Genomic DNA, 26,852 nt, shown 5'->3' with positions numbered 1-26,852 from the left:
CAGAACCCACACCCTCTTGGGGAGGCCAATTTCTCAGCTACCCGGTATAAGAAACTGCAATACATGCTTTACTTAGAAAACACAAGAGACTATAAGGACTTACATTAAAGTGGTTGGAAATGGTTATTTCTGGGTAGTTCGAATAATCTTTCTTCTCCTTTGCACTTAAAAAAAAAAAAAATCCCAAATGAGGTAGCAAACAACACATTTTATAATCTTCCTGCCAGCTCAGATAAAATCCCTGATTTTAGGGATCCTGGGGGATCTTTCTAGACTGTGAAGCCAGGGGAGAAGAAGCCCTCCCCTGGGGCCCCGTGCATCTTGCACCCTTGCCCATCAGGAGCCAACAGTGTTGCATTGCCAATACTGCCTCTTTGTCCCCCAAAGGATCCTATGCAAAGCTGGAAGGAAGAGGAAGGAATTCACACACTGCCACAGGAGAAAGCAGTTAGACTCAATTCAGCCACTTCCAAACCCGGGGCCAGGCAAAGGACACAATGTTCTTTGAAAGACAACAACCCTTCTGAAATTTGGGGACGATTAGATTTTTCTACTCTGCGTAGCCGGAGTCTTGGCCCTCTCAAAAATATTAAAACTGTTGGAGTGCCTGGATGGGTCAATCGGTTGAGCGTCTGACTTCAGCTCAGGTCATGATCTTGCAGTTCGTGAGTTCGAGCCCCACACTGGGCTCGCTGTTGTCGGCCTGTTAGTGCAGAGCCCGCTTCGGATCCTCTGTCTTCCCTCCGCCCCTCCCCCACTTGTGCTCTCCCCAAAATAAATACATATTTTAAAAAAAACAAAAAGAATATTAAAATGGTGGAAAACACACACACGCACATCTTTTCTTTCCATCCCTAGAGCCCTCTGCTACCCTTGAAGGGAAAAGGCAAGCAGAAGGGCACCCCCAAGTGCCTGGGGGGTGTGGAGGGGCCTGCAGACACAGGGGTAGTCAAGGCCTCACCCTCTATCTCCCCTCAGTATCCCCCCCCCAGAGCCTGGCAGTCTGATCACTCACCCCTCTCCTCTCAAGAGTCAAAGCTCACAGCCTTAGTCAGGCGGGGAGAGTCCATCTGGAAGGCAAATTCACACTCAAGTGTTAATGACAATATATTAAAGGAAGTGGCCAAGCTGACAGGGTTAAGCAAATGTTTTAAATTATATTTTAAAACTCATTAGGAAAACGGGATTTTGTATTCCTACTCAGTACCCCCACATGCTCCAGTATCATAATATTTTAGACTTGGGTCCATGACTTTTAATCACAGGATTGATCAGACTCATGAAGGACACTTCTGCTCACCTTGAGGGCTCTGAATACACGGGCTGGTGGAGAGTAGAAAGTGCTGGTTTCTGGGTTCTTTCTGGTCCAGCGCTGCCTTTTCCTGCTCTGTGAGGCTGAGTGCATGTGACCTGCCTCTTTCTGTGAAATGAGGGGTGAGTGGGTCTAGCTGATCCCTAGGGCTTGACTGCCTCTGTGTGAGGCCCTCCCCAGGGAGCAGACCCCTCTGAAGGCACTGTTTTCCTCTTTTCTTCCCCAATCCCAGCCTCCAAATATAAGGGGCTTTCCTCAGGTCTGTCCTTTCCCTCCTTGGCCATTGTCCTAACTGCCCTGGTGTGCTCCCGTGCCTCCACATTTCTGTCATCTGCTCCTACCTTCCTCTTGAACTGCCCAGTCCCGTCTGCTTGCTGGGGTTTTTTCCCAGATATCCTGCAGGCAATACAAGCTCCTCAAAACTTAGCTCTCCTTCCTCCCCTTCAAACTCACTGCTGATGCCTCCGGCCATGCGGCAACCTTGTCTTCCCACTTCTGCTTTTGGCCTCTGACATCTCGTTCACTAGTTGCCAAGTTCTGGTCCTGTCCCTTCCCCAATCAAATGCTTCAACGGATGCTACTTACCATGCCTCGCCCTGGCCTCAGGGTCCTCTGTTAAGTCAGGGCTCATAGGATGAGCTTTTTCACATCTTTCTAAATATTGCCTTTGTAGTTCAGAATACAAATTTACAAAGAGGGATTTTCAATCCCATTTTTTTAAGGCTTGAATTAATTGCTTTATTCTTCTGAAAGCTTTTGTGATTCAACCAAACATGAGTTTGGTTGGAGGAGTCTCCCAAACTCCTCCCCTCGGGGGGGAGCTCCACACCCGCCACGTTCAGAGTTGCCCTGACAGGTCTCATAAATCAGGTTGTGAGCATCCCGGGGGCCAGAGGGGCGCATCTCCACACCCACAACGCGCAATTCAAGAGTTATCAGCACACTAGAGGTACCCTGTCAACGTTATACCAAATTGAGCACTTTTACCCCCTAGCAACTTCAAAGACAAGAATTTTGAAGGAGCTTGTGGAGGTGATCAGAAGACCCTTATCCTTCAGTCACACGGCTGTGAGATGTAACTCACAGCCAAGCACATGAGCCAGGCAGGAGCAGAGATAGGACAGAGGAGGGGATGGGGAAAAGCTATCCCAAGGCCCAGTGACCAAGTATTGAGTCCCTGGGAACTCTCTCTACTCTTCAAGATGCCCCTCTCCAGAAATGCTGGAACCATAGCTGGTGAGAGGGGAGCTGGTACAGAACAGGCCAGCACAGCCTTGAAATGCCGTGGAGCCCACAAGAAACCCCCGCCCAGATCCTTGTCCCAGGATTCTGCCACCATTTCTTGGCCAGATGTCCTTGGACAAGCCTGTTGATCGTGATGGTCTGTTTTCTCATCTGCAAAATGAAGACCAGGTAGGCACCAGGATCCCTTCCAATTCCAAAAGGAGCGAGGCCCATGTTAACGCCTGTGTGTCCCAGCTACCTACCTACAGAATGGGGACAGCAATAATTACAAAGGAGGCGTGGGCACCCTCGAGTCTCAAATTCAGCAAGCTGGGTAAACAGGTGCCAGACACAAGGGGCTACTTCTCCAACTGCATGAGGAACAGATGCTCCCAAAGGAACAGGGCCACAGGAAATCTGAGGCATAAGAAGACAGGCTGGACCTTCTACAGGACCCAGAGGGTGGTGCTGTTTGGGAGAGGAAAACGTCAGAGCCCATCTTCACACCCCTCCCAGGCGTCCAAGAGATGGACAGAGCCCTTTCCAGCTGGCAGTCTGCAATGGCTAGACAACCCATTCTGAATGGCTCCTGCCTTTTGAGGTGGGGGTGGGCTATGGGAATTTGGAAGAGAAGCGCATGCCCCCACTGATGACACCAAACACAGCACAGCAACTGCTGCCCATTAGAACATTTATTTCTCAGAGAGAAAATAAGTTTCAGACAGTCATATTATAGTAGGTAAAATTAACTTTTGTATTCTTTACAAGCATAGATTTTTCTCTGTTTATTACCTCTCTTATACCATCTGTTATAAACAATTCTAGAAAGCAAATAAAGTCACTTTCTACAATAAATAGAGCATCGTGTGCTTCACAGCAGACGCGACTGAGACACGTAGGCCCCATGCCACAGCAGGATCTGAGCCGCTTCCCGTTCTAAAAGAGCAGTTTTAAAGATGAGACTCAGAAAGAGACTGAAAGAGTCAAGGAGATTGAAAAAAAAGAGAGACTAGAAAGAGAAAGTGTTGGGGGGAAGAGACACATAGAGAGAGAGAGAGAGAGAGCCCCGAGATCTTACAACACAGGTTGAGACAAAGGTCACAGAGTCCACAGCTGACCGACTACCTGGGGAGAGGGGGACGCATTGGCTCCTTTAAATAAACCACACTGTGTGCATTTAAAATACTCAGCCACACAATGGAGGACTCCAGTAATGGAAACTATAGGCCTGAATAATTTAGAACAGTATTTTACAATTATATACACCATGTCCTTCCCTAGCCATATGCTGTATTGTATTTTTATTATTGTACAAAATCCAAAACCCCATCCTTTATGTTATAGAGAGTTTTGTTGGTTCCCTTTTAAACTCTGGCTCGTGTCCCAAATGTATAAGAAGTTGTGGTGGTTGGTTGGTTGTATTTTTAAAAAGTCGAGTGTGTAAAAATGGCAGTGATCTCCCCAGTGACTTTTTTTTTGTCCAAAACTCCCCTATGAAAAATTTAAAACAATTAAAAAGAACGTCAGGTTAAAAATCAACATGGCGATCAGTGGCCTGCAACCTGGCCCTGCGGCTTTGGTGCTTAAGAGGTGAAAAGAAACATCCAGAGAACAGACTCAAAGCCTCTGAAAGTTGTGTTGGTTTGTCAGTCAGCATTTCCCATTTCACAGTTTTTTTCCTTCCATTTTTGAGAAGGTGAAGGTGAGGAGGGGGTTGAAAGGTGGAGAGGGAAGGGGACAGAGGGCGTGAAATAAGTGTGGTGTCCCCCGGAGTTTGGGAGCGGGAGCAGCAGAGGCTGGGCTGGGCAGAGCGCAGGCAGGGAGGTGCTGGACCGCAGGCACCACCGTCCATGGTGGTGGAGAGGGAGGCCCACAGAGAGAGGACAGCAGGGGTGAGGAGCAGACCCAGCTGAAGAGCACAGCTTCAGTCAACACCCCTCAACATCCAAGTGGACAGACGGACACTCCCACAACCAGCCTGGTCTGACGGGAGCCCGTCAAGCCTCGGCCCGCCTCTCAGCAAGACAGGGAGGGGGCAAGCTTTCACAGCCTGGCCTCAGCTGTGTGTCTGCAGCAGATGGGGAAGGGGTGTGTGTGCTGGTGGAGGGGTCACCCGAGTGGTAGGCTGGCCTCTGTCCTGGGCCCTAAGGAGCCAGGTGGAGGGACCCACCTAGCATAGCAGCTGGCCTCAAAGGGAATGAGACATAAAAAGAAAAAGACCAGTTTGGTGATGGTTTCTGTTTGGCACAAAAGAAAGGAAAGGAACATGGGAAAAGAGAGACGGCACTGGTGCAGAAGATGGGACAGGGAAGAGGTATGAGAATGGGTGACAGAGGGGAGAGAGGGTGAGCTCCGTGAGCTTCCCTGCGGGACTCCCATGTATCCACAGCACCTCTGGGGTCAATGTCAGAGCCTCGCTTGCCCTGAGGTGTAGTTAGCTGGGAGTGGGAAGGAGCGGGCCAGGCACACCTTTGAGAAAGAGCCTAGGACCTCTTGCCTTCTGGGCTCAGGTCCATCTCCTCGGCCGGGCCCAAGCCTCACAGCTATTTCTACTTCTAACAGGTTCTTCAGTGGACTAGCCCCCCCGAGCGAGCTCAGGTGGGAGTTTTTGGCACACAGCAGGCCCACCAGGGGAACCATACAGTTGGTCAAAACTGGGGCCTTGCCCATGGGGAGGACACGGCCCAGTCCCTGGCCTGCCATGGAAGGGGGAAGCTGCCGGCCATATGACTGGCTGGGGCAGGAAGGGGCCTCTGTGCTGCATGGGACAGAGGCAGGGCAGGCAGACACAAGCCAGGACCCACCCTTACAGGTAGCTGGAGGTGACAAAGGAGTGGGGCCCCCGGACCCGGCTCAAGTGGATCATTGCACGGTCGTAGGCCACTTGCACCGACTTTCGGATGCTGGTCTTGCGGCCTTCCAGCATCTTGAGCTTGTCCACGGTGTCTTCCACACCCAGTGGTAGCACTTTGTCCCTTGGAAGCCACTGCCTAAAATACAAGCACAGTAAGAAGCCTGGGCTGAGGTGGGTGGCATGAAGGGGCTCCTCTGGGCCCATCTGCCCAGGACAAGCAAAGCCAGGGGGAGGGGACAGGGCAGGAGGAGACAGACTGGGACACCCCAGGCAGGAGGCCACCAAGGGACCTTTTTTGCAGCCAGGCCCTTCCCTGAGCCTCAGGGTACTCACTCTGCTTTAGAGGGCTGTTAGGACCCAGGAGCTAAGAAAGACCCATATTAGGGCTAGCTCTTGCCTTGGGGCATCAGGGAGCTATGGCTAGGAAGTGGGGCTGATGCCAGGAACCAGTGATTCCTGATGGGGCCTGCACCAGGTGTGTTTTTCTAAAGATCGCCAGTTGAATCTAACGTGTGGCTAAAAGCTAGCCTTTGGAGCCAGATCTTGGCTTGTATCCCAGGTCTGGCAATGGGGTCTTTGCTTTCTGAGCCTCAGCTTCCTCATCTGCAAAATGGATTGGGAGAGGACTGATGAAGATTTAATGAGGATTAAATAAGGTTATGTATGTAAATCGATTTGCATCAGGGCACGGAGTAAACAATAAGTGATAGCTATTATTTTTACTTGTTAGTCCTACCTCCTCATTCTATAAAAGCAGAAGTGAAAGAACTCTAAGAGAAACCTTAAAGGGCAAGCAAGCCCTTTGTAGTGGACCCCACACTGCCCCAAACCACCCTCCACCCCATCCCCCCACCTGAGGACTAAGACGTGCACTCCCACAGCCACTGGGAGCGTTGGCTGCTGACTAGCTCTCAGCTGAGTCCTCTTCAGGAATCACCCGCCACCAAGGGAGTTACCTGGACCAAGGTGACCCCCTTCCCAGGGGCAGCCAGCCAGCATTCAATGACTAGTTGCCATGGGAGGACATGCCCACGCACAGCCCCAATTCTGGACATCATTAACAAGCCTCCCAGCTCCGGAGCTCCCCTTAGGATCAGCTGAGGCCTCTATACCAAGTGTTCAACATGTTCCTCCACCCAGCACTGCACCCTTCATCCCCACAGCTCTCCTCAATAAGCCTCCTGATAGAAATATCCATCTCAGAATGTTTCCCAGGGAATCTGACCGGCCACACTCCTCAGTAACTATTAATGTGGCTGGGGCAGGCCAGCTGCTGGTAATGCCTCATCTTGTCTGGAGGGAGGCAGGTTAACTGAGCCCACAGCCCCTCTGTGTACTGCATGGCAGGCCCCTTAGCTCTCATCCTGGCCCAACCTCCAGGTGGTAGTACCCACTCACCAGGTGCGCTTGTTGTCAAAGAAGAGGACAAGGAAGAGCTTCTCTCCAGCCTCGGCCTGTTTCTGCTCTCCCAGCTTCAGCACATCCAGAGGGGGGACAGGGATGGGAACACCATTGTGCAGGAGGCCCTCCCGGGGCATCTTGGGATCGATGATCTACAGACAGGAAAGGAGACGGTACTCAGATGGGGGTGGATGGGGTGAGCAGGGCATGCTGCCCCAGGACTACCTACTGAACTACCCCCCAAGTTATGCAGGGCCTTGGCCAGGCCCACAACCAAGTGATGAAGGGGGCTGACCTCTTGTGACCCTCAGGACCCCAAAATGGAAATCTTGACTGTTTTCCCAGTTCATTGGCCAAATCCTTCAGCCCTGCTCAATCAGTTCTTCCAATGAGGGAGCTTGTGCCATGAACCCTTGGGGCCCAAGTGGAAACAGAAGAAATGTGAATCCAGTATGGGAGATATCAGAATTGAGGGTGTATCTATGATGTCCAGGCCAGACTGGCAAATTCCACCTTCCTAACATCCCTTAGGGGAAGGAAATGGAGGCCAGGAGGCCATTTCTTCCTGTCAATTTTTCCTTTAAAACCTTTGCAATTCACTTCAAAGGCTCAGGGACTTTCCTAAACACCATGGCTATAAAGGAGGTTCTGCATCAGCAGCAGGGCCCATCACCTTGGTTCTACCTAACAGAGCCGCTGGTTACCCACTACCTTCCTGTCTGACCATAATCTTCCTGCTGTGTGGACTAGGTACCTTTGTGGGCACCTCCATCTAAGATCAGAAAGCTTTTAGACTGAACTCGAAGGGTTGATGGAGAGGGGAAAATGAACGATGTGGCTGGAAAGAAGGACCACTGGAGGAATTAATGCTCAAGACTGCAAGCTCTACAGGGCAGGGGCTCAAAAAATGCCTGGTGGCATCAACACAACAGTGACCTCTAGCTCTATGAAGCACTGACAGAGTGACTGAAGATCCTAGTTATTCACACGTCATCCATCATCTTATTTCACCTTCTTGCCGATGCTGAGAAGTCTGCTGACAGGTATCACCTGACAGAGGAAAGCCCCGAGCACAGGAGCATGTAGCTGGCTGTGGCCATGGTGGCTTAAACTTCTGCTGCCTACTGCCCTACACAGCCCTCATTTCCAAAGCAGTGAGTTGATAATCTATGTGTGTTGAGGCCAGAGAGACTTGGAAACTTACTGAGGAAGCAGCTTTCTCCAGAGATGGAACAATCTTAATTTCTATACTCTGTCCCAGGGGGCCTGTTCTCATAATAAACTGCTCTCGCTGTTTACCTTTGGGTGTCTGCCAGCTTCCCTACTTCCCTTCCTAGATAAGCAGCTAAAAGCAGGTGCTCTGGTTAAGAGTTTTAAGGAAGAACCATCCCTACCCTGTTCGAGCTGTGTAATTTGGTCAAAACTCTCCCAGCTTGTATGTTCCCCCCGGGATTAAAGCTAAGGGTCCTAATGAGAACCACCATACAAGCCCTCCTGAGCTTCCTCGATTATTGAACAAGATTATTGAACAAGATAGTGGGGCCACTCTGGTATGTTTCCTCGACAGCCATGCTGGTTCCTGCCTTGGAACATGGGGCAGATTGTGAAAAATGTACCCCCCACCCCCTGCCACCAAGGGCAGAAGCAAGGAGAGCTCTTCTCCCTTTCTAAAGAAGATAGATGCAAATATGTCTCAAAATAATAAATAATGGACCATTCACTCAAATGTTATGTGGATGTAAAACAATGTGGCTTATGAAATATTTTAACACATTATATAATGAAGGCATATATACATACTATTATTATAGCTGTAATACATAAACAAATAGAAGAAACAATACAAAACGCTTATAGCTGACTTGCTAGAATGATGGGGTTTGTTGCTTTTCTCTATTTTTTCCCAAACTTCTATAATACAGATACATTATTTTACGAGAAAAAACAATTTTAAACAAGAGCCAAAAAAATTTTTTTTAAATGTATATTCATTATGGACACGAGTCATATTTAACACAGGAGAACAACTGGGAGAGCATAAACCAAAATAAAAACACAGCTTGCATTCAGGTGGTAGGTTTTTTCAGGTGGTGGCTGAATTTATTTACTCGTTAAAGAAAATGTATGATTAAGAAGATAATTAAAAAGGAAAAAAAAAGACTATTTTTAGACTTTTTTTTTGCACCATGGGACTTAAAATCACAAAACCAAACCTGTACAGCTTTAATCACTTCCTCAACAATTATGCTGGAAGTCTCACTGACAACAGGGCACACAGCCTTGTGAAGTCAGGCCCAAGGCCCAACCTCCTCAACTGCTGGATCACAGCATGGATTCCCCCTCCTGCCACTGTTGAAGAGGGAGTGAGGTAGGCAACATGGTTCCAATATGGCTCCTGCAAGTTGTATAACCTCTTACAGCTGTAGCTTCCTCACCAGTCCAAAACGGTCAGAGTTCCTGCCCTCTTGACTTTAAGGGGCTGCTATGAGACTTGAAAGACCCATTGATGTGAAAGAGCTAAGAGAAGCCCAGAACTCCTGTGTGCATGCAAGAGGTTGGCAGGGTAGTTCACAACCGTGGCTACGGATCATCTGAGAAGCTTTATAGAAAACATTCATACCTCGGCCTGGTGTCAGTCTAATTTCATAGTTCTGAAGTGGGGCCTCAGTTATCTGTATTGTTTTAAAAACTCCCCCATGATTCTGGCATGCCCTAAAGGTTTAGAATCACTAGCTTCCAGTGCCAGATGGACATTACCTCCCCAATACAGAAAGAGCTCTAACAAATAACAATCAAGGTGGTAAAAATAGAATTTTTTAGCTACTGCTGATGGGAGTATAAATTGGAACTAACTTTCTAAAGGGCAACTTGGCAATGTGTATCAATTTTGCACAGACCTTGCTCCAAGAAGGCACGCCTAAGAATTCACTGTATGGAAATCATCATGATGTGCACAGAGTAAAGCTACAGTGATGTTTATTGCCAGCTATTAATCATAGTGAAAAATTCAAAACGATCTGAATGACCAAGTAGGGAATGGTTAAAATAAGGTACATGCATACAACTGAGGACAATGCAGTCATTAAAGTAATGTTGATGAAGAATGTTTAATGGCACAAGACATGCATGTTCATGGTATGCTGTTACGTGAAAGGGAGGTTACACAGAGTATGGGCTCGTACTTATGCGTTAAAAAAAAAAGAGTGCCTATATACACCAAGAGGTAATCTCTGAATAGATGAGACCATGGGTGATTTTGAACTTGGTGGCTCAGAACACAGGCTTTGACATCACACATTTTGAGCCTTGGGCTCAAATTCCAACCCTGGCATTTAATAGCTAGATGGCCACAGGGAACAGATAGATCCTCATTTTTCTTCCCCACAAAATGAGAAAAACCACATCTTCCTCAGTATTTCAAGAATTTAGCAAGACAAATGTCTAATACAACACTTAAGCATTATAAGCAGCTTTAAAAATTCTCTACAATGAGCATACTACTTCTATGCATAAGCAAATGAATAAATGCTATTAAATCCCTATGAGCCCTAGTCCCTGTCTTCACACTTTTACCCTATTTTAAGTGCTCTGAGCTGAAGACCTTGATGGTTTGACCCACCCAGGCTGGGCTAAAACCTCCCTCCCCTCTGCAGCTAAAAGCACCCTGATTCCCACCCCTCTGCTGGCTTGATCCAATCAGATAAGCTCCTGAGGCAAGATAGGGGCCAGAACAGCCCAGGGGAGGGAGGAGGGTGGTGTCTGGGGCAGACTCACCAAGGCGGGGTAGGAGGGATAGCCTCGGCACTTGGCCCACACCAGCTCCAGGGGCTCCAGGTCTCCGCGGTCTTCAAAGGGCATCAGGAGGCTTCTGCCTGGGGGTTGGGGAGGGGAGGAGACAGCACCCAAAGGGGACTTGGAATGGTGCCCAGGAGGCCTGCCTGTGGCCTCCATTTGTCTGGGGCAACCCAAGAATGAGTCAGCAACATCCCCTCCACCCTTCCCCTTTCCTGCCCTTTCCTTAGTTCTTAGACTAGATCAGGGGTCGGCAAACTCATTCTGTAAAGGGCCAAACAGTAACTATTTTAGGTTTTGCAGTCCATATGGTCTCTGTTGCAACTACTCAACTCTATTGTTGCAGCATGAAAGCTGCCACAGGTACTCTATAGAGGAATGAGTATAGCTGTGTCCCCATAAAATTTTACTTTTAGATGCTGAAATTTGAATTTCATGTAATTTTCATGTGTTACAAAATATCATTCTTTTGATTTTCTTTTCAATCATTTGTAAGTAGAAACCATTTTTAGCTTGCAAGCCCTACAAAAACAAGCTAATATGTTAGTTTGCCGACCCCTGGACTAGAACACTAGAATGGTGTTCCCTAGAAAACTAGGACTGCTTTTATCACCAGGATCCCAGGAAGGACAACAATAACCCAGCTTGGCAAAGCCACAAACTGCTCTCTGGGCCTAAGTGGTGGGCCTCATGATAGAGGCTTCATGGAAAAAGATGCCTGGGACAGACATCCCAGTAAAACCACTTGCTAAATGAGTTCTTTTCTGACAGGGCCACATCTGGCCATCCAGGTCACCTGGGTGCACGGCACGCAGCAGAGCCAAGCAGGTCTGCAAGCCCTTCACGTGACTGCTTTTCTCAGAACCTGACACTGGGTGTCCTGCCTAAAGCAGGCACCGCATCTCTCCAGCTTACTTTGTTCGCACACAATGCACTAGCATATGTGGATGGGTACACTTCACAAATGCTCCTGAGCAGAAAGGAACCTCCCTTCCCCCTTCCCACGCCTATAAACCGGAAGCCCAAGGTGACCACACTCAACCAGGGAAAAGGGTCCAAATCCTGCATAGTGGAAATTGTGTTACTAAGGAAATACTACTATCCTCATTTATTAAAAAAAACAAAACAAAACAAAAAAAAAACTACTACTAATAATGAGGTTTTTTTTGTTTTGTTTTTACCCATTGAGTCAATAGCAATAATAACCAAGAGATAAAATCCAATACTGAAGAGGCTGGCTGTGGGGAAACTGGTGCAATCATACACTGTTGGAAGGAATGGCAGACCAGTCTAATCCTCAAGAACATAATTTGGTGGCATGTCTCAAGAGCCATTAAAAAAAAAAAAAAGTATGAATCATCTGCTTCAGTAAATTCCTTCCCTGGGAATTATTCTAAGAAAAATAACTTTAAAAACAAATAAAAGGATTTTTAACAAAAATATGCATTTACTACATTATGTATAATATTAAAAGTTGGAAATCACCAAAAATCTAACAATAAAAAAGTTAAGTAAATTGTAATGCATCGACTGGAAGACATATTGTTCCAATAATATGAGTTAAATCAAGATTGTGTCAACACAAAAAAAACTATGAGATAACATTGAAAAATGCAGAAAACGAAAAAGCGTGTGTTCTGGATTAACATTTTGTTAAAAACGTGCCTGAAATAAACAGAAGGCAACACAGAGAAATGAAGACAATTGTGTTAAGGTGATGATGGAATAGTAGAAGGTCGAAATTTTTAAGTTTCCCTTGGCATCATTTTATAAGTATGTGCTTTTTAAAAATAAGAGTAAAATGTCACTACCAGAATTCCAATGTTTGTGCCAATCCACTGCCAGTTTTGCACTAGATGCTGTACACTTTCATGTAGATAGGAGCCCTGCTTTCTGGGCGCCAACAGTCAGACAACAATGAAACACGCAGGCATGCATCCATCAACACACATGTGAGAAAGAAACTGATGCTAAGGGAAAATAAAGCAGTTGGGAAAAGGAAAGTGGGGAAAGAAGCCCTGACGCCTGTGTTAGATGGGAGCTTCGAAGACCGGGCATCCAGGGTGCACAGCTCCCACAGGAGGGCTGCAGAGATGCACTCGGAGAACAGCCCACCCTGTACCCACTCCACCTGTGCACCAACCAGCCCTCTCCTTTGGCCCTGCCTTGTCCTGTTCTTGAATCCCTTGGTCCAAAGAGACAAGACCCATGTACTTCCCTGTTTGGGTCGGCTAGAGTAGAATGTCTCATGAGGACAGGGCTGAAAGCACTGGATCACATGAACCTACACGGCAAGGTGTGAGATTCAGTGATAGAGGCTATCACTGATTACTCCAACAAGGGCAGACTGGCAAGACCCATGGAAATGACAAATACACACTCCCTTCAAGTTTAGCAGCTCTGCTTCTCTATAGAAGTGTATGCTCTCCAGGGCTACAAAAGATCTTTGTACAAGGTTGCTCACTGCAACATTGGTTATAACAAATACATGAAAACAGTCTACATGTCCATCTGTAGTAGGCTGGCACTCCTAGATAATGGCACATTAGGCAGTCAATAAAAAGCACGGAAGGAGCTCCAAGATATATTAATTGAAAAAAGGCATGGTTTAGGAGAATACGTGTGTATTAGGCTTCTCTACCTATGCTCTTAAATATACACAAGTTTTGGCTTTTATGTATATAAATTACAAATAGAGAGACACAAAAGAAACTGCTAACAGTGGTTGTTCTAAGGAGGGGACCCTGGCTTTTCATTATGTACCCTTCTGTGCCTTTTTGATTTTTGTTATCATGGGCATATATTACTATTCAAATTTAAGATGAACTTAAAAAAAAAAAAAAGAGTATGAATGACCTGTGAGCAGGGGGCATCTCCTTGCCCAATGCCTGAGAGTTTGGAAGAATTAAGGGTTTGGCTGCAGCCCACAGAGCTGGTTCTTTGGAAGGCCTGGGCCCCCCAGATTCACCTGTACACCACTCCTCACCTGAGCTGCTGTAGTCAGAATCTCCATTTACACCTTCCAGGAAGGGTACACGAGATAGGGCTGGCTTCCCACGGCTGCGTTTGGGGGGCGTCAGACCACTGCATATAGAGCAAGAAGGCAGAGGGGGCGAAATGAGCCATTTCAATGACTAACATACCCACTCCTGCTCTCCTATCTCTGAGATGAGTGGAGCTGCAAAAACCGTTCAACAAGAATGGTTTCTCACCTTCCCCTAACAACTCACACTAACCCATGACACCCTTCTGACCACAAAATTCCCATGAGGCTTTGAGAGACCATTTCATGCAGGTGGAGGGACTCCGGAAAGAGACGCCTGCCTCCCTGCCCAGGGACTTTGGACTTCATCCAGATGAAAGGTCACTCCAGGCACTTGTCAATCCTTCCAGGGTCTAAGCAGCCTAGCCATGAGGAGGGCCCATCTCACATGGATCAGAATTTTTTACCCTGTGGTTTCTACGGCTTCTTTAGAAACCAATTTACTTTTGAGGTACAAAAATTTGCCTCTTTCCCAAATTGTCTATAAAGGACACGTCTTACTCCTTAATTAGAAAAGACACTTTTTAATTAAAAAAAAAATCCACTTCTCACTTCCACTTTGTGTATGAAATTTTTCTTAGAGATGGACTTTTTTTTTTTTTTTTTAATGAACAAGCAGAACAAGTTTTTTCCATGTGGTTACTACAAAGAGGTAAAACAATATATAGATATATTTGACAAAGACTAGAAAGGTAATAAAGCAAAAATGAGGATGGTAATTAATACCAGAGTAATGGTATAACTGGAACCCACCCAAGGATCTGTAGTTTTAAACAGCTCCCGAAGCAATTCTAATGTACAACCATAGTTGGGAGCCTCTGGGCAAGAATGAAGTGGCTAGGGCCTTTTCCCATCCAAACTTTAAAAAATATCATTGCTATATAATTTTTCCACTAAAGAAAAAAATGCTTAAAAGGTGGGGAAACAATCTGCAGAAGAGTATGCATGCTCTTCTGCAATGCTTAAGAAACCCCTCGTGGGATAAGAGGAGGTTGGTGTTAGGACTGGTTGGGGAGTAGGGTACTCCTGTTCTCCTAAATCATACGGACTTTATCAGTCTTATTCAGAAAAACTTGTACAAACAGAACACAATGAATCATAATCCTTCAGTAACTGGCAGATTGGTAGTTTTTTTTTTCTGCTATTCAAAATTAGGACCTGTTTGGGGAAAAAAAAAAATTAACACCCAGTTTACATTTAGGATTCAGTTCCCACTCATCCTATAAAAATCTGTCACTGTGCTTAGAGACTCTGAGGCCTCTCGAAGTTCATTATTCTGGAGCTGGGGAGACATCTTTAAATATAACAGAAGAGGGCACAACAAAGTGTTTAAAAGAGAAACTCTGGAGCCAGACTACCTGGGTTCAGAACCTGGCTCTTATCTGTTTGTTTATGTTAATGTTTATTTATTTATTTTGAGAGAGAAAGAGACACATATGCACACAGAGCAAGCAGGGGAGGGGAAGAGGGAGAGAGAGAATCTCAAGCAGGCTCTGTGCTGTCAGTGCAGAGCCCAATGTGGGGCTCAATCTCATGAAACGCGGGATCATGACCTGAGCTGACATCGAAAGTCTGACGCTTAACCTACTGAGCCACCCAGGCGCCCCTGGAACCTGTCTCTTCTATTCATGAGTTCCATGATGTTGAGCAAGTTACCTACCTTCTCTGAGGCTGCTGTGAGGATTTAATAGATTGATACACAGAAAACACTCAGTACAGCACATACCAACTACTCAATAAATGGCAGATGATAGTTATGTGGCAAATATTATATGAAGAGCAGTAAATTTTAATGCCTCACTTTAAATATTATAAACTACTAATGTTATACCATCAAATGATGAGCTCTGAGACAGATGAGCTTAGTAAAATAAGAGGCAACACCAAAACTAGGTCCATGTATTCCTGTTTCATAGAAAAAGCACACGTGACTTGATATGGCCTGTGTTTCAGTCCTCTTTCCACATTACACAGACCAAAGCAGACAACCCAATCTATAATTATTCTGTTTACTGGTTTAACACTCATCTCCCCCTTCTAGAAGATAAGCTCCATGAGAACACATACCTTTATCAGTACTTAGAACAATGTCTGGCTTGAAGTAGGTGCTCAATTATTAATAACCAAAAGCATGACCCATAGAAAGAGGAAGCAGCTCCAATTTCCTCAGAAAATCATCAGGAAAGATAAACCCAGGGACAGGTGGGGAGGGGAATGGGATTAGTGACCACAGGTTCCTTCAAGGCTCTTTCTGATTCTAGGAGTAGAGGATTCTAGTCTAATTAGTAAGTAAAATCTTCCTTTATGTACTTACCACCACAGTGGGGCAGGGGGAGGAAAGAAAGAAAAAGAAAAAAAATCCTGCAGTTGCAGTCCTGAATCTCCTGTTTTAAACCCTGAAATTCCACTGAGGTCCACTGAGTTAAAAAGGAAATGCCTTCCAAGGGCATTGTTTCCACACTGAGCAGGGCTCCAGACAAATCGGCGGCACAGACTGGAGTTCTGCAGAAAGGCAAACACACAGTCTGACCAGCAGGCTGACCAGAGCCTAGTCTGGCTTTCTTCTTGTGGTTCATGGCTGGGAAGACTGTCCTTCGTGGCGTGAAAAGCCCAACACACCTTCCACCTTTAGTCAAGGGCTAGGAGGGGACAGTTTGATAACCCCACTCCTTCCCCACCCCAATGAACTGGGTTTCCAGGCACCATTACCTTTGAAAGGAGTTAAGAATTCCCACCCAGGACCAGGGTGAAACCATTTTGTAGGATTCCAAAAGCTCTGCCTCCTCTATGCCTAGTAACTATGTTTTTCCCATTCATTCCCCCTATATCTCTAGAAACCATGGAGGAAGACAGCTAAGGCAATTCTGAGGCTTGATGGGAGGAAAATCTCAAAGCAACCATGGAAAGCTGGGCTATGCCACAGTAAAGGGCCTCCCGTACCCACCACCCAGGAGCCCAGGTAGAGTGAGTACCTGACAGAACATAATGCTCAACCTGCCTTGGAAGCACTTCAAACACTGCTGCCCTGGGACCTTTCCTCCCCTACTTGGAACTGAGGATCCATTCAGTAGCCATGTGGGGGGCCAGTAATTAGCCTTCAGGACAACTTGTTTCTCCTCTGTGGCACTGAGGGTCTCCCATTTCCAAGAGTCCCGCAGTCCCCGATTTCTTGCAGAGTACACTTAACACAGAGTAGGGATTCAATAAACTCGACTTGGAAGAAACTTTAACATTTTGGTCTCAGAAATCCTCCCTTCTGGTAAAAGAACAGGAAAAGAAACCCATCCTTTCCCAGCTCAAGGAGGGTAGAAGAGCTAGGGCCTTTGAATAAAAGGCCATTCTGAACTTCCTATCTGCCCATTTCTTACTCCCACACCACACCTCTACAGAGGCCTTTGCTATGATGCCCCAAAAGGCAAAGAGCAAAACTATGTCTGTAACTGGGTTATCAGAGTGGGCCAGTGGTGCGGGTGGGGGCTTGGCTCAAATGTTGACTTCGCTGGGCGATACAGATTTGGCTGTCCCTGCCCTCTGGAGCCAAATTCGGCTTCACAAACCCTATAAAGCATCAGCATCACTCCTCCCCTCCTAGTCGGATCAGGCCTGTGAGTCAAGGGTCACACTGTTTCCTAGGAGCTACCAGAGTTACTGACCAGAGGCCTCAGGAAACAGCAGGGGTGGAGGAAGAAAAACCTTAGATAAGCAGGAGGAGGCTCCATCTGTGGCTGAATGGAGAATACAGGGACAGGTGGAGGAGCTGCCAACAAAGCTTTGGGAACAACTGTTCTTACCTGCAAGCTTCAAATGCCAGTCCACCACTGAGACCCAAACTACATTCTGAGTCAGACCCGCTTTCGGTGTGTTTTCCAAATCCGTTGGTCACGCCTGCCAAGGACACATAGTGTAAGCCTGAGTGCAGAAACCCCCCTTCCCCTGACACATGCTGCAGTGTGAGGTGGCCACCTGAGGAGGGGTGGAAAGGACGGTTGTTGCTTCCTGCATGGGAAATGGGTCTCGGGCAGTGGAAAGACCCTGATAAAGGTTTGGGGGAAATGTTGGCTAGGGAAATAAGTAGACCCGGCATTTTCCTTCTCATCCTTCTGGTTCAACTTGAAGGAAAACACAGCACACAGCTCACACCAGTTACTGTCATTTGGCTACAAAATGAAATACCAAGACTTCCCCACTCTGGCTGGCTCACAAGTCCCTAATTCTGCTTCTAATTTCAAGCCTCAATTATCAGGGAGTCTCCTCTGCCTCTTGGGGAGCCCACCCGCCTTGCCTCTTCAGATAAACACTCACGCCCTATCCATCACACAGCTGGCAACAGTGAGCTTCATTCTTTTGGGATGGTGTCAGCGGAGGCTGGGACAGGAGAAGGGCTGTGTCAGCCACACCCTGAGATCTCCAGCAGAGCTAGTCAGAGCTGGGGGACTTCAACAGATCTAGAGCAGACTGGACCTTCCTGGGGTGGGAAGACAGAATTCCCTGGGTTCTAAGCAAGGCTCTGAAATACAGGTCCTTTTTCCTCTTTAACCTCTGCTTCTCCTTTTGTGAACATAGCATCTTCTTCTTCTTTATAGAGGACAATACTGAGTATGAATGAGAAGTCTGTTTATAGAAGGCGGCCGTATGGAAGCAAATGAAGACTGGTCATCCCAGGGACAGGAGGAGGCTCATCGGCTGTAGAGGCTTCAACTCTATCATCTGGTTCCTAACCACAATCCAGACAGAGTCCTACAAGTCTGGCAGCTGAGCCAAGCGCTTGAGATCTAAGTCACAGATACCTTGGCCAAAAAACTGTGAGGCAAGTTACACCACCTGTAAGAGCAGGTGCCTGAGCCAACACATCTGGACTCTAACCTGGCTCTGTCTCTAACATTATGGCTTCCGTTTAAATCACGAAGCCAGCTGTGCCTCAGCTGCCAAAGATCAATACCTGTTCTTGTGAGACTCCACTAAGGTCATACAGAAATATTCCTGGGTGCCAGGCCACTGCGATGGGGGACAAACAGATTCTAGCAGGTTCCCCAAGCAGTGGGCCCTCTTTAGGTTGGATGAGCCTGATATCCAGACCTATTTCCTATTAGAGGGATTTTTCATTTTTAGTGCACAGCATTCTCAGTGTTGTTTGGCTAGTCCTGATACAGTGCAGACAATGACAACAGTAACTGCCACCATTGACTGCTGTATGCCAAGTACTTTATACAGACTATTTCCAATTCTTGGAGCCCTGCAAGATAGATATCACTAGTCCCATGTTAGAAATAAGGAACAAGCTTGAAAGGTTAATTAATCTGCCCCAGGATACACAGGTGGTCAGAAGATGGGATATGAACCCAGGTCTGCCTAACTCCAAGCCTCAGACTCGATTCTATGAACTAATCTACTCCCTTAATACGGAGAAGCTTGGGCCAAACGGGAAGGGAAGGTATCGTTGGAAACAAAGTGTTAGGAAGGAAGAGAGAAGTATGTGCTAGCCAAATAGCCCAAAACCACCACATAAAAAGGCAAAAGAGGGACATGAAGAGCACAAGCCAAGAGTAGGCCCCTCCCCACCAAGTAAGCTCACCTCCCATATTTCACTAAGACTAAACCACACCATCCAGAAAAGAAGCCCTGCATATGCAGGCTCACCTCACCCATCCAGCCTTGGCTCCCGATGCTTCAGGAAGCCCCTCTCCAAACTGTCCTTCACAGGGATTCTGTCCTTGCTTCCATACACCCAGGCCTGAGCCTTCGCTCCATCTACTCCCTTCTTTTCTGATCTCTTCCCACAGGGCCAGCTCAGGCACCACCTTCATGGAACCTTCCTGACTCCTCTAGCTCCTAGTTGCTAAACACCTCCAGCAGTGCTGTCACCTAACACATAATCACATACTGTCTGGCACCATAACATCTCTGCACCTTTGCTCCCCACTGGACCATGAATTCTTCCAGAGCTGGAACTCAGTCTGACTCATTGTATGACCCCCTGTGACCAGCTTGTGCTGGATGTGTAGTAAGGACCCTTTAGTATGGCAGCCGCCATTACCTACCTCTGGAACCTCATCTCTAACCATGCCCTGGCTAACTCTGCTCCAGCCACACTGGTTTCCCCACTATTCCCCAGGCATGCGGGCATGTTCCCACCACCAGGGCCTGTGCACCTACTAGTTTATCTTTTTGAAGTGTTCTCCCCCAGAAACCCAAATAGCTCATGCCTTCAACTCCCTCAAATCTTTACTCAAATGTCCCCTCCCCGAGTCTCCCCTGGCCACCTTCTCTAATACCACCCCAGTATCCCCTATTCCCCTTCCCTGCTAGATTTTTCTCCATAGCTTCTGATACAAGGTACAATTCACTCATTTGTTTTTAGTCTTTCTCCCCCACAAGGGAGATTTTTGTCTTCTGTTCAAGGACTTTTTTCCCCCCAGTGCCTAAATATCTGATGAATGAAGGAACTAAAGTCAAGGCAGGAACCACTTTATCATATATAGCTTTGCATTCCCTTCAAGGCCAAAGAAAGCCCAGACACAATGTGGCCCTCTCAAATTACTTTCTCAAAGCCTCTTCTCCAGGCCACTACTCATGTGCCAGGCACAACTACAAGCTATGGATCCCTCAATGGTTCTACTGGCGTCCACAGGGACCATTAGGGAGGCAGCCAACTAGGGGAGGTGCTGGCTGGCAAGGCAAAGCAGGAAAGCAGATGAGAAGTAGAGAAGTCACAGGCGTGGTCACCTGTCTCCTCCTCCTGCTGGGGGGACCTCTCCCCTTCGCTCTCACTACAGCTCCTGCTCCTTGGCCGCTTCCGGGAGTGCCGTTCATCCTCGATGCTGGCCGGAGAGGCAGGAGAGCCCACTGTACCATGGTCCTCACCATTCTCTGGGGCCCTATCTGGGCTCCTCTGTAGCTTAACTCCATTTTTGGCCTTCTTGAAGAGGACGGATGTGCGGCGGCCCACGCCACTGAGTGGGGCACCAGCAGGGGTCTCAGGGGGCATGAGAGACACTCTGTTGATGCCATTGTCACTGAGCAGGCGTTGCAGGGGCTCACTCCCTATCTGCAGAGGTGATTTTTCCAAGAGCTCATCTTCTTCCACCTTTCTGGGCTTTAGGAATCGGCTTGGAGGCTTACTATCATTAATGGGTTTCAGAGTAGGGGGATCCGGAGGGGAGTCTTGCTCAGACAGGGAAGGTGCAGGCCCAGTGGGCTCGAGGGTTGGTGGGGGAGGCAGTATGGAGTCATCTGTTAGAGAAAAAGAGAACCTGCTTGAACATTTTAGAAAAGGTCTGCCCCTACAAGCCAGATAATGACTCTGATAAGCAAGAACCAAAGGCATTGGTTCTTGACATGTATCCCAGGTCTCCCATCTGAGACAAAAAGAATGTAGGATTAAGTTTTATCTACATTAGTAATTCTAAACCCTATGTATGAGAATCATCTAGGAAGTTTCTTAAAAATTTCAGCGTCAAGGTCCGATCCAAGACCAACTGAAACTAAGTCTCTAATGATGGGGTATTTTTTAAAAAAGCTTTACCAGGTGAATCTGATGAAGTGAGAATTACAAAACATTACTCCACACCTGAGAAAGCTGAAAGCTACCTGGCTTAATCAATAATCAGTTAAGTCTCAGCTTCACAGATTAGAGGTGTACAGCTCTCATTAGACTCAAGTGTTTTCCCTTCTGTCAATGTGTTCTGTTTCCTATCACCCAAGTGAAGCAAGGAGGACAAGCAGAAAGAGTAAGTTTATAAATGTGAAAAAGTGAGAGCAAGTAAGTTAAATCAGTGGCTCCCAAACATGTCTGTTCACTTACTATCTTGAAACTTTTAAAAATTAGAATTCCCAAGCCACAGCCCAGACTTCCTTAATCTGAATCTCTGGGATGTAAGGCCTGGGAATTTTGTTTTGAAACCCTCTGGAAGAAGCTGTTGTAGCCGGTCAGTGGGCAGGACTCTGCACGGCCACAGCCCAGGAGTGGGATACAAGTGGCATGCTGGTTGCCACACAGGGAATCAGGAAGTCACTGCCAAATGTGACCTCCCAGCCACGTCCTTATTCTCAGCCAACCTAAAATATAATGGGCCATTCCTTGCAGTTTGGGCCCTGGAGAGAACTACCCTCTGGAGATAACTCCGAACCCTTCTAGACTGTGTGGATGACAGACCCTCCCCAAGCTGTAGGCTCAGCTCTGAGGACCTGTATTAAGGGAGACAATTCTGTCCCCAACGAAGTGGGGAGGATGGAAAGCAGCTCAGTTTTAAGGCTGGGTCTCTGAGAATCACTTCCCCAGATGTCTCTTGCAATCTGACTTTTCTGCTTAGGATGGGCCTGTAGACTTGGCCAGCTGGGGTCAAAGCCATGAGGTAGTTCAAGAAGCCAGACCGTCTTTAGGGTCTTTCTTCCTTTTCTGTCTTCCCACACCACAACCTAACCTGCTCTAAAAAAGCCTATCTACATGATGGTAGATGAGCAAATATTTAACTCATATGTGCAATATAGCCATTATCAGGTACAAAATACTGTAATACTTCTTTATTAGTTAGTACAGAGCTGCTGGGCCCCAGCCTCTAAAACTCCCCAAACCTGTCCACAATCTAGCAACTAAATATCCCCATCAGTGGTCCCCAGAACCGACTCCAATACAACAGCCAACATCTACTCTGATGAATTTTGGTCTCTATTGATTATTAAATATTTTGAATATCATCCCTGGATATACATGGAAGCATGACCTCTCCAAGGATTTTTGCTTGCCCACAAGGGTATGACCTAAACTCAGGAAAGGATGCTTGCACCATCCTTGAGATTTTAGCTTAACCCTTACTCCCTTAGTTTGGCCTCCAACCCCCTGTCTGCCCCTGATTGTCTCACCTCTGTCCCCATCATCTTCTGGCTCCTCCTGTGGGGCCTGCTCCAGCACAGCCACATCCCCCTGGGGCCCTGCTGGCAGCTCCCCATTGGACACAGTCTTGTTCAGTGATGGTGGCTGTGGTGGCGGTGGCTGTGCCAGCTTCTGCCGAAGGGCATTGATCTCCCTGCGCAGCAGGCGGACGCGACGGGTCCGGGCCCCGCTGGACCGCATGGCGCTCACCAGGTCCAATTTCTCCAGCAGCTCCTTCAGCTGCACCTCCGGGGACAAGTGGGCCCGGTTCTCTGGGATGAGGATGTTGTCCACTGCCAGGGAGAAGGGAGGACAGAAGGGCTGAAGGATCTGCCCAGCCCAGGGCAAGGGGAAGGGGCTGAATCCTTTGGATGCAAAATATTCTCCTGGAATGCCTGGGCCAGTGGCTTCCAGCAGCGTCACTGTGGGGCCCTGGCCCTGGTAACACCGTTGCCCGGAGGGCAGCCACAGGGACAAGGTCAGAATCTGGGAAACATCTGCAGGAAGCTGTTCACAGTCATGATTACAGGCTCTGTGGAGTAGGCACGAGGCAGCTTGGCAATCTCCTGGGCCTGAGTGACTGGCTACTGCCATCGAGAAGCAGAGAGCAGGGGCAGGCAGAGTGTGGGGCTCAGAGGCAATTCCATTTTTCTGGTCCTCTACTTGCACTCTTCTGAATGAGCCAGACATACACTAGCACTGCACTCTCCCTGCCCCATGCTCTGGACGCTGTATAGAGGGCATCCAGAAGAGGAAGACCCCTGGTAAGGATTTAAGTTTTCAAACAGACAGCCAGTACCTGATTCCTTTTCCTACCATTCAAGAAATAGTGAATTCGTTAAACTTTAGCTCCTAGAACTATTGCAAGCCACAAGCAGGAATATCCCAGTCTGGGCCTACCCTCAGCTCTCCTCGTGTCTACCCTAAATAGCTCCAAGGCCCACCCTGATCCCTGGCTCTCTGGGCTCCATCCCTGTGCCTCCTCTTGGTCCCTCTCCTCCCCACCCATCCAAGGCTTCTCACCGTCTTCCCAGGAGAAGCGGTAAAAGTCCTCCAATTTGGGTGACTCAGGCAAGTGGGTGCCCCTCTCGGGGTCATAGCCGATGTTCTCTGCCTGCCGCCGGGCATGCCGCAGGATGGCCCCTCCCAGGTCCCGCAGGCGGACAGCTGCTCGGTGGAAAATTGTGTCTTTAGCATTATACTTCATGCAGTTGGTAACTATAAGGTTAAAGTCCTCCTCAAACTCCTCCAAGGTGCGGTACAGGTGGGACTCCAGCTTCCGCCTCATGGTAGAAAAATCCATTGGCTTGGATATGAATTCCAGGTAATCTGGAACCTAAACATATAAAACCTGTACAATTACAACAACCATTTACTAGCCAAACAGGTGCACCCTTCACCAGCACTCTTGCCTCCCCATTTTCTGGTTTGGCACGCTGCACAGTCAGAGCCCCAGGGCCCCGGCCCACCCTGGCCTGCTAACTCCTCACCATGGGCAAGTCTACTAGCTTTGCCAGAAACCCCCAGGTGTCATACACCCTGTGGCCTGACCCCTTCCTATCCTACTCAGACCCTGTTTCCAGTCCAGGAGGGGCTCACTGCTCAGGAAGTGGTGGGGGAACTTGCCTCACTCAGGTTGACAGGTTCGGCAAAGATGTGTGCCGGATCCTTCTCCTGCAGCAAGTCCAGTGTGGTTCTCAGCAGAACATTGAATGGCATAAGCTCCAGCTCCATCGCGGCCTGCTGGACTTTGACCTGTGCAGAAGGTGGAAAGAGATCAGGACACCCTCTGCGAAGAGGCACCAAACTTTTTCTTGATTACTTTTACCAATCACGTACAACAAATTTTCACAGGATATTAAGCTGACCGGTATATGAGGAGAGATCACCCAACTTTCAGCCTAGAAATAATGACCAACAGCTACTGCTGTGTGAATGTTCCCTACATATCGAGCACCGTACCAAAACTTACAATAACAGTTAACGCTTTCATAGTCCTTCCTAAATGCCAAGTAACATTCTAACCATTTTATGGAACATTAACAACTATATCAGGTAGGTACAGATGAGGTGTTTTACATGGAGAAAACGGAGGCACAGAGAGACTGACCGGCCCAAGGCCACATAGCCAGTAATGAGCAGAATAGGGATTTAGTCTCAGCCTCATTCCACAGTGTGTGCTCTTGACTACTATGCCACACTGCTTCTCTACTTATGTTACTTTGATTAATCATCACAATAATCCTGAGGGAGAAATTATTATCCTCATTTTACAAATCTGGAATCTGAGATTTGGAAGTATAATGAGGAGTCACTAACCCAATGAGACAGGACTTGAACCTAGCTTTGTCTTAGTCCAAAGAGCACACTGATGATTTAAAATGTGACTCGGGCCAGCATTCCCACTTAGTATGCTAAGCTATTGATCCCATTGGCCTTGAGGCCATCTTGGGATAACTAAGGCCTCTAGGCTCACCTCCTCAGGCAGCAAGAAGCCTCACATATATACAGTGACAGTAGTACATTGCACAAATGTTATTTTCTATGTATGCCCTAATGCTAAAAGGTTGGGAAGCCACAGATTAGATTATGAAATGTTTCTTCTTCTTAGTGACATCAAAATAGGCCTGACTGCTTCCTTTCCCCTTTTATCTCTCTGAACCAGAGGCAAGAAGAAAAGCTCAGCTGTGCGACCAAGACTGGGATAGCACAGACAGTCTGAATCCATACAGAAGGTCCTGAGATGTCCTCTATGCCACCCACACACACTATGTATGGCAAGAGCTGCCCAGTCTCAGAGATGGAAACTCAGACTACAGGTCTACAGAGAGAAGGGCTCGTGCTGGGGCTGAATAGTGAAGTAGGATTTGGAGAAAGAAAGGAACATCTTTAACCCAGGCCTCTGAAGCATGCAAGGAACAGCTGCTACTCCTAGACTGGAGAGAATGGTTTTGGCTTGTCACTGATTCAATTAATAGTATTTACTCTCTGCCCTGTGCAGAATGCTGCAGTAGACAGACACTTCAGGGAGACAGACTATCGATAATGGTGGTGCTGACAGCTGACACTTCTATAGCTCCCATTGCATGCCAGGCACTGTTCTAAGCTCTTTATATATAGTAAGTCATCTAATTTTCACAACCTTCCGGTGTAGGTTCTATTATTAACCCCATTTTACAATCAAGGAAACTGAGGTATAAAGAGTTTAGCAATTTACCCAATGTCACATAAACACTAAATGACAGAACCAGATATAAAACCAGGTAGTCTGGTGCCACAGTTCATATTCCCAACCCCTGTTACACTACTACCTCAACGTTGCCCATGCTTAGAGGCTTAGAATCTCCTTGAGTCAAAGCTGGCAATTTGTTTTTACTTTTTTTAAATGTTTATTTATTTTGGGGAGGGGGAGGGAGAGAGGGAGAGAGACAGAGTGTGTGCACACAAGTGGGGGAGGGGCAGAGACAGATAGAGATACAGAATCTGAAGCAGGTTCCATACTCTGAGTTGTCAGCACAGAGCCCGACATGGGGCTCGAACCCATGAACCGTGAGATCATGACCTGAGCTGAAGTCAGATGCTTAACCGACTGAGCCACCCAGGTGCCCGAGGTTGGAATATTTGAATGATTCAAGACCATAAGGGCCAAGTGAAAACTCTCAGAAGCTCCCAGGCCAGCCGCAATGCCCATCAGAATGGGCTGAGAAGCTTTTCAAAATACTCAAGGCCAGACTCCTGAGATTTTTTTGGTCAGAAACTCCAGGGATGGGCTCAAGCATATGATAATAGCTTATGCTTGAGGCCACCAGAAGCTGAATCCCCATAGTTAGAAGCCATGTGCAGCACCATACCAGTAGAGTAGGCAGGCTTTGGAGGGCAGGAAGGCGAGAAAGGTGACACCAGGCAGAGGCTCCTGGCTCTTCTGATGCCACACTGAGAGCGGGAGAAAAAGATTCTGAACAAGAACCCTGGAGCTGGGGGCTCTTCCTCACCTGTTCTCGCTTGAGCTTCTCTCTTTTCCGAATCAGCTCAATCAGCAGCCGCGCCCGCTCCAAGTCATGCCGGAGCTTCTGCCAGTATTTCAGCTCTTCCTTCACTGCACTGGTCTTCTCATCCTGCTCTCGCTGCAAGAAGGACAGGAAAGGAAGGAGGAGCTGGGGGCCTCCCTTTTACCCAGAGTGCCCTCCCTGTTCAAGTCTCACAGGGCCTCAGCAGGTGACAGCCCTTGACCCTTGCTGACCCATACTCCCGAGAGCCCTTCCACCCCTCCCTCTCCACCCATGCCCTCTTCCTCTGCTCCCCCAGCCTCGCAGCAATGTTTCTTGCATTGCCCCACAATAACCTTCACTGCTGGAGT

General features: G+C 47.6%; 1 protein-coding gene across 5 annotated transcripts in view; it reads right to left on the bottom strand.

Moving 5' to 3' along the window:
* Nucleotides 1-3,210: 3,210 nt before the first annotated feature.
* BRPF3 (bromodomain and PHD finger containing 3) overlaps nt 3,211-26,852 on the bottom strand; it is a 34,106-nt gene continuing 10,464 nt past the window's right edge. For 3 of the 5 annotated variants that reach the window (XM_086706695.1, XM_086706697.1, XM_086706696.1), the window contains exons 4-13: nt 26,488-26,619; nt 24,122-24,250; nt 23,519-23,831; nt 22,486-22,788; nt 20,350-20,856; nt 17,418-17,511; nt 13,570-13,667; nt 10,566-10,663; nt 6,789-6,943; nt 3,211-5,526 (exon numbers count right to left, since the gene is read on the bottom strand). In XM_086706695.1, the coding sequence (XP_086562821.1) occupies nt 5,343-5,526; nt 6,789-6,943; nt 10,566-10,663; nt 13,570-13,667; nt 17,418-17,511; nt 20,350-20,856; nt 22,486-22,788; nt 23,519-23,831; nt 24,122-24,250; nt 26,488-26,619 (2,013 nt within the window). In that variant the 3' untranslated portion in view covers nt 3,211-5,342. Of the gene's footprint in view, nt 5,527-6,788; nt 6,944-10,565; nt 10,664-13,569; nt 13,668-17,417; nt 17,512-20,349; nt 20,857-22,485; nt 22,789-23,518; nt 23,832-24,121; nt 24,251-26,487; nt 26,620-26,852 lie in introns of those variants that run through there. The other 2 variants (XM_086706698.1, XR_015251199.1) reach the window with 2 other exon arrangements.

This window comes from Puma concolor, chromosome B2 (assembly GCF_028749965.1).
Source record: "Puma concolor isolate L17-30 chromosome B2, mPumCon1.1.hap2, whole genome shotgun sequence".
Classification (NCBI taxonomy): Eukaryota; Metazoa; Chordata; class Mammalia; order Carnivora; family Felidae; genus Puma; species Puma concolor.
The sequence above is the reverse complement of the archived record's forward strand: the minus strand, read 5'-3'. Positions and strand labels throughout refer to the sequence as shown.